Source organism: Cebus imitator, unplaced genomic scaffold (genome assembly GCF_001604975.1).
Source record: "Cebus imitator isolate Cc_AM_T3 unplaced genomic scaffold, Cebus_imitator-1.0 Scaffold66, whole genome shotgun sequence".
Taxonomy (NCBI): domain Eukaryota; kingdom Metazoa; phylum Chordata; class Mammalia; order Primates; family Cebidae; genus Cebus; species Cebus imitator.
Genome location: NW_016107381.1, coordinates 3,459,310 through 3,467,130, shown reverse-complemented (window position 1 = coordinate 3,467,130; position 7,821 = coordinate 3,459,310). Strand labels below are relative to the sequence as shown.

The 7,821-nt window shown below is 45.8% G+C and overlaps 1 protein-coding gene across 2 annotated transcripts in view; it reads right to left on the bottom strand.

Moving 5' to 3' along the window:
* Positions 1-5,621, bottom strand: part of PAMR1 (peptidase domain containing associated with muscle regeneration 1) — a 96,935-nt gene extending 91,314 nt beyond the window's left edge. The window contains exon 1 of one of the 2 annotated variants that reach the window (XM_017530510.2): positions 5,108-5,621. In XM_017530510.2, coding sequence (XP_017385999.1) covers positions 5,108-5,180 — 73 coding nt within the window. In that variant the 5' untranslated portion in view covers positions 5,181-5,621. The remainder of the gene's footprint in view (positions 1-5,107) is intronic. The other variant, XM_017530509.2, reaches the window with a different exon arrangement.
* Between the last annotated feature and the right edge of the window lie 2,200 nt (positions 5,622-7,821).

The following is a 7,821-nucleotide window of genomic DNA, read 5'->3' as shown; positions in this document are numbered from 1 at the left end:
TTTTTTGAGGCAGAGTCTCACTCTGTCACCAGGCTGGGGTGCAGTGGTGCAATCTCGACTCACTGCCAACTCTGTCTCCCAGGTTCCAGTGATTCTCCTGCCTCAGCCTCCGAGTAACTGGTACTACAGGCATGTACCACCACACTCAGCTAATTTTTGTATTTTTAGTAGAGATGGGGTTTCACCATGTTGGTTGGTCAGTCTGTTGTCAATCTCTTAGCCTCGTGATCCACCCACCTTGGCCTCTTTGAAGCAGTGTGACTGCTACTCCCTACTCAACTCTACTCCTTTTTCTTGGATTATAGGCATGAGCCACTGCACTCAGCCGTACTTCTCTTCATTTTAATCTAAAGCTTTGGTCTAGGTCTTGCGATGACTGACAAACAGAATTTCTTGAACATAGATCAGGCTTGGAATCTAATAGAGTTTCTGTCACTGATCTGGTAGCTCTCAATTTTCCAGCTGGCCTCCAGGTCCTCTGCCCTGAAATTCAGGAACTGGAAAATGTAAACATTGCATTTCCCTCCCCTTTAAAATAAGAGGGGAGGGAGGCTGGGCTCTTGTGACTTTCAGATATTCACAGAGTGAGGATGACAGCTCCTCCCTCATAACAGGCGAATGGGGCACAACTTCCCCTCGTTTATCATGGAAATGGCACTTTTCCCAATTTGCTTATACCCCAAATCAACTGCAGCCTCTAGAGCTGGTCCCAGGGGAGGCAGGTAGAGAAGCTTTCTTTTGCATCAGGATTGGCCGCCCCAGTGGGGCAGATGGAAATAATTTTCAGACTTAAGACCTGTCATTAGGTCCCAGGCACCATTATCTTGGCCATTTCTGTCTAGCCAGTATAACCCAGACGGGGATAAAATCCAGTCAAACCCATGGTCCATGACAGTGGCATTCTAAAGCCCTCCCCAAGACTTCTGCCTATTCCTGAGGGACTTACATGCTCTAGGCCACCTCTGCTTCTGGGCTCCCATGTCTAATGTGCTTCATTCACAGGCTATTGACCCAGATATAACACCCAGGCCTGTCCTCAGATTCCACGGAAAACTCATACTCAAGGGCATGCATGAAAGTAAAACATTTTACCAGAGTTGGAGGTCACAGAGAGAGGTGAGATTATGTTCCATGAAATATACAGATTAAAGTATGTTAGACATGGATAAAAGTCTGATGTACTGGATGCTCTGAAAAATCCTGTTGGCCAATTAGTCCTCAGAAGCTTGACTCCCTTATTTTCTTCCATTCAGCATCTAACCTTCCACCTTCTCTCTCTCATTCCCCCTTCCTGTCCCATCCCTCTCAGAAACGGAAGTCAAAACTTCAAACGCTAGTAGGGATTATCAGGTATCAAACATATGGGTTGAGAGGTGGGGCGACAGACCCTAGAAAGGATCCAGCCTACCTCAAGACATTCAGGTTCAAAACACTGTGAAGCACTGTGTCCTACTAAATAAATTCTGCGGGCCTTTTGGCTCCAAAGGCTGACAGTTTGTGGTCCATCAGCACAGTCTCCCTCTTGGCCACAGCCAGCCAAGATGCAGCAACAATGCCGCTGAAACAGGAGACAGCAAGGGCTCCCTCTCCCTTGCTTCATGTGCATCCTGAAACCTTAACAAAGTTAGATGTCCATCAGCATAATCAGTCCATATGCTGGATGTGTGAATGTAAGTCATCCAGGTAACAGGGAAACTTGGGTTCAGAAACTAGACAGCCTGAGCTCACGCTGAGCTCCACTAATCTGCCAGTGTAGTCTTTTATTTATTTATTGTGGAAAATATATATAACATAAAATTACCTTTCAAATCATTTTTCAGTGCATGGTTTAGTGTCCTAAGTACATTCATTCATGCTAATGTGAACCATCACCACCGACCATCTCCAGAACTTTTCACTATTCCAAATTGAAACTCTGTACCTACCAAATAATAACTCCCCATTCCATCTTCTCTGGCCCCTGGCAATTACCAACCTACTTTTGTCTACATGAATGTGACTATTCTAGGTACCTCATATAAGTGGAATCACAGACATTTGTCTTTTTGTGTCTGGTTTCCTTCACTTAGCATAAGGTCTTAAGATTCATCTGTGGTATAGCATGTATCAGAATATCCTTCATTTTTAAGGCTGAATAATATTCCTTCGTAGGTATATGCTGCACCTTGTTTATCCATCAATGGACATTTGGGTTGTTTCCACCTTTCAGCTGTTGGGAATAATGCTGCTATGAACATGATGTAAAAGTATCTAATCAAGTCCCTGCTTTCTTTGGTGTATACACCCAGAAATGGAATTGCTAGATCAAGTGGTAATTCTATGTTTAATTTTTTGGGGAATCATACCGTGTACCCTTAAACCTCTGTGTATCATAGAACCTCTCTGGATCTCATCTGTAAAACAGGGATAATAATAGCAATCCCATCTCAGGGTGGTCTGAGAATTGATGCACATAAAGCCTTTGGCTCAAAGACTGGACATATTATAAATGTTCACTGTGTTTTCTTGATGTTTAATCTCTTTGTCCTCTGAATTGAGGGACTCATCCTAAAATAATCTCTAAAGTCACTCTCAGCTCCCAAAATCCATGATCCCATCATTAAATTATTTTCCTGTTGGGGATGCCAGGAGCTCTCAGAACATAAATTAAGGGAACATCCTCCTCATGATCCTTGCAAAAATCCACCTCTGCCAAGAAGGCCCAATTTTCCTAGCTTTCTCCTAGGAATCTGGCAACACATCCCAGTGTAATCTAACATCTAATTTTTCTTGCCACTCCTTCTCCCTTCCTTTCTTTCCACATTTCCTTTCTCAGCTGGCTTTTCCTGCCCACTGAATATCTGCACTTCAAATTATCTTCCCTAGTTGCATTTATGTTCATTCCCCACAAGCTAATGTCTGTTGGAAGCAACACTTGTGAAGTTCTCCAGATTAAGGTTTCATTCCCAACAGTCCCATATTTTAAATGAGGTTTTCCTCTTCGGCAGAATCACACTGGCAGAGCTACTGCAATTTGGTGAAGTCAGTGGAGCTGGGTTTCTCCCCTCGTTCTGTTTATGTTGTGTTATCACTTGGCCTCATGTTTGGATTCTCATCCTCCCAACATGTGTCACACGCCAGTGAGCAACAACACTCTCCCGTGCCATCCCAGTGGATGTTTACATTTCAGCAAATACTCTTTTTAGAAAAGTTAATTAGAGGAAATATGCTTCCAAGCTTTTCTTGACAGGGCCAGATTCAGAATCCCAGCAGGGAGTGGACTCCCCTCGCTACTTGAAGAAATATTTTCCTTCTCCACGCTATTCCTCTGTCTTCCCTTAAAAAATGTGAGTAAAACATTCAACAACTAAAATATCCTTGCTAAATACACGAAGGTGGGCTCTGGTTCAGGCAGCAGTTTAGCTACCAACAAAATGTGCATCCTCCCTGAAGCTTTTTCACAGCAAAAGGTAAAAGAGGTTCTTGGGTCAGAAAGAAATGGATTTTTCAGATTCTGGGCTAGGAAAAGAGGCAGCTCAGGTTTTTTGGGGGTTGTGTGTGTTTGGTTTTTTTTAACTTTTATGGCTTTGAAGCATCTCACCTGCCATGTTATAAAAAAGAAGTAGGGGAACACTGACATAACCAGGAGAAATCAAATCCGCTGAGCCCTGGCATTCTGCGGAGACCCAGGTCCTCTGGAGTTGGTCTACTGACACCATGCCCAAAGGCAGAGATGAAGTAGGGAGGTATCTTAATGCAAAGTCACCTACTTACCCCTGAACAAGTGTTTAGGTTTATGGATTGTCAGTCCTTATGAAGGGCTCCTTCTTCCTTTACTACTGTCTTTGGGCTGCTACAGACACCATGGAGGCAACATTCAAATGAAACACTCATCATCTTGATTGCAAATCATTAAAGAAGATCCCACCTGGGCAGGCAGGCTCTAAGCAGATGGAAAGTATTGACCAAAATGAAGGGCAAGGGGGTTCGTGTATCTCAGCTTTTTGTTGATCATGAAGGGATGTATGTACGGATGTGTTTCCCTTCTACACAGGCTACTGCATTTAGCACCCTTGCCACAACTTACCTGGCCTGCTTCATTCTCAGGCACTTGCCAGCTACTTGCAGTGACAGAGCACCCAGCTCTCAGGTAGAGCTCAGGTGACAGGTAGCCAGCACAGAAGGGATGCAGCAAAGGCTCACACATAGCCAGCCCCTATTCAGAGGTGCCCTGTTTCGTCACATCTGTACATCTCAGCCTGTCCTCACCTCATGAGGTCTCACCTTACCCCCTGGGCCATAGAAGGACAGATGTTCCTATGTCATTCCCACTTCCCTCCCTGCCAGCAAGCAGGCTGTTATAAGACAAGCCTGCCATTCCCTTGCTTCTGCCCTTAGCTGGATCTCCATGTCATGTCCCAGCCTCATTTGTCCCCAGAAGCCCATTTGACCTGGGATTGTGGCTTAGAAAATAACATATGAAAGCCAAAGAACCAAGAGATCTTTCAAAACAAACCTTGTGCATCCCCAGAAACAATCTGCACTTTTAACCTTGGTTTTTTCTTCTTTCTCACTCTCATCAGAAAGGAAGTGCGTCTATATATGCTGAGTGAGTCAATCCTGTGCTTAGGTCTACTCTGAAGGAGTATGGCCGTAAGATTTCATGAAGCAAGATTCACCAGAAAACACCAAGCAAGCCCTGTGCGTTATTCCTTTCTTTCTTTTCCTCTCTTCATTCTTTCCTGCTCACCTCTGAGGGATCCCTTGCCAAGGGAAACTTTGCTTTTGCAAGTCAGAGTGGGTAACATAGACAGAATTGATTCCCTAAGGCAATTTGGTACTTTTAAAATGACAAAAAGAGCAAGTAAAAATGGGAGCTGGTCCCCTTTCCTGAGAGAGTTCAGTCCCACGATTGGGGATGACATAACAATCTCACAGTCTTAGGGGAGGGTCACAGGAGCTCCAGCACCACCAGCCAAGTCCCCAAGATTATCCCTGGCAAAGCACCCCCCCAACCCCACCCCAAACGCACACCCCCCCACCTCCTGAGACTCCCAGTCCTTCTCCCAGGCAGACTCCAGGAGGAAAATGCTCCCTCTGAGGGTGTCCCAGACGCTACTCACAGTACCTCTTGGCAAGGAAGAGATGAGAAGGAGCTGCAGAAAAGTGAGCCCCAACTGCGTCCAGCAGCCCAGCTCCATCCTTGCCGCGGCTGGTGCCCGAGCGTCTGCTGGGGAGGGATAGGAGGGACCCAGGGAGGCCCGGGGGCAGGCGGCTCTTACAGGGACCTCCCCGAGCCCCAGCTGAACCGGAGCTCGGGTTTCAGCTCGCCAGCCTCTCTCATCCTCAGCGGAGGGGAACCACCTTCAGCCAGAGCGACGTCAGCCCAAACCTCTCGTCTCTGCTGCCTTAACCCTTGCGGGGCCCCGGGAGGTGTGGCCGCGCCCGGAGACCCGCGGACGGCGGCTGGGAAGGAAGCTGCGGGGCAGGGAGACCAGCCCAGGTCCAGATGGGCTCCCTGTGTTGGGTGCTGGGAGGAGGGGCCGCAGGACCCTGGGCGGAGCAGAGATATGCAGGGCTGCCATTCCCTCGCTCAGGTGAGGCGGGGAGGTCTCGCTGCGGGAGGCGGAGGTGGGAGCTTGCTCTGACTGCACGCGGGGAGCCTGATTGAAAGCCTGGCGGGAGGAGAAGGAGCTGGTGATGGGAGGAGAAAGGGAGCCTTCCCTCACTCCGCACCCAACACCCCTCGTTTAACTCCTTCCCCTTCCGTTTGCTCCAGGTGATGACAGTTTGGAAACCATATCCTTTGCAACTATAGGCTACTGAAAAAAGTTTTCCTCTTTCTGTGATCCCCATGATGGTGAATTCAGCAACATAAATCGTTCCTAGCACATGCCAGGCAGGGATGGAGAAAAGCCATCGCTGCCTCCACCGAGAGGGCTCAGTTAGGTACAACACAGCAAGTGACATCTCAAAGTGAGGAAGAGGGATGTTGTATAAGATAATAGGTGACATTTTTGGTAAACTTCTCCGTGCCAGGTGTCATGTACCTTACATGTATTAACTCGCTCACAACAAACCTAGCCTCTGTATTTGACAATTAGAGAAATGAAACCATTGAGAATTCGGTAACTCATCCAAGGCCACAGAGTTAGTGAGGGGCAGAGCCAGAGTTTGAACCCAGGCAGCTTATGTTCACAAGTTGCTGTCTTAGCCACTAGGCTAAGAGCTTCTGAGGATGCTGAATATGCAGAACTATATTTAACCATTTGATATGGCTTGGCTGTGTCCCCACCCAAACCTCATCTTGAATTGTGGTTCCCATAATGCCCACGTGTTGTGGGAAGGACCAGGTGGAGATAATTGAATCATGGAGACAGTTACCCCCATGCTGCTGTTCTTGTGATAGTGAATGAGTTCTCACAACATCTGATGGTTTTATAAAGGGCTTTTCCCTCTGTTGCTCAGCTCTTCTCCTTGCTACCAGCATGTAAAGAATGACGTGTTTGTTTCCCCTTCCACCACGATTGTAAGTTTCCTGAAGCCTCCCCAGTCATGCTGAACCATGAATCAATTAAAACTCTTTCCTTTATAAATTACCCAGTCTCAGGTATGTCTTTATTAACAGCATGAGATCAGACTAAGACGCTATTACAGTAACAAGATACAATAAGTGGTATTGCCCATATCTTATGGATACAGAAAGGAAGGCTCAGAGATTAAGTGACTTGCTCAAGATCACTTATCTAGAAGTGGCAGAGCAAGACTCACACACAGCCCTAATGTACAGCTGGGGTTTGGGGCCATGCTTGGTCCCAGTTAGCACTCTCAGATTAAGAACCAAGGTTGGGAGATCATTCAGGGCTGGGGCTGGTGGGAAGGCTTCCCGGAGCCTGGAGGCTTGACTTAACAGTGAGAGAAAGAGGTAGAATTTCAATCCATGGAGGGAGGGAGGGAGGTCTTTCTAGGAGGAAGGAGTGAAATTAGCCAGTATCACTAGGAAATAATGAGTATGTATATGTGTATATCGTAACTTATATTTATACTTTCCCCCCACCAAGGGATTCATGGCAATATATATCATTGAAATGCATTTTATAAGAGCTTTGATAAATATAACCAGTCATGAGTAGGCTATACCATCTAGGTTTATGTAAGTACCCTCTATGATGTTCACACAATGATGAAATTGCCTAACGATACAGTTCTCAGAATATTTACCAATTGTTAAGCAGCACACGACTATATATAGATATAGAGAGAGATAAAGAGATCGAGATATAGAACAAACAGAACTGAATAACAAAAGCTAGCTAAAGAGGATAGACAATATGTATGTGTAATTTGGCTGTGGCAGAGAACAGGAAAATAATAAGATTGTGACCAGGGTGATTTAATTTTACTCATTTTATTCTCCAGATGTTGCGGGGCGGGGGGTGGGCGGTATCCTGGGGTCCTGGAAGGCCTTGGTTTAGGAATAGGGGGTGCTGGGCTCAAAGCTAAGTCTCAGGAAGAGAAGTTACCCTGGATTATTGATTCTACTAGAAAGAATTTCTAAACTCTAGCCCTGCTTCTGGGGACCTGCTGCAGTGAAATGACTGGAAGTAAGAACTCAGCAGGGCTGTGTTCTAATTGTTGATTCACCATTTTCTGGCTATGTGACCTTAAGCAAGTTAAGTAACTCTCTAAATCTCAGTTTTCTCATCTGTAAAATGGAAATAATAATCAAACCTACTTTTTAGATCATTGGAAGAATTTGATAAGATTATGCATATAAGGCCCATAGCACAGAGCCTAGCACATACTAAGGGCACAATAAATATTAATTATTATCTCTATTAT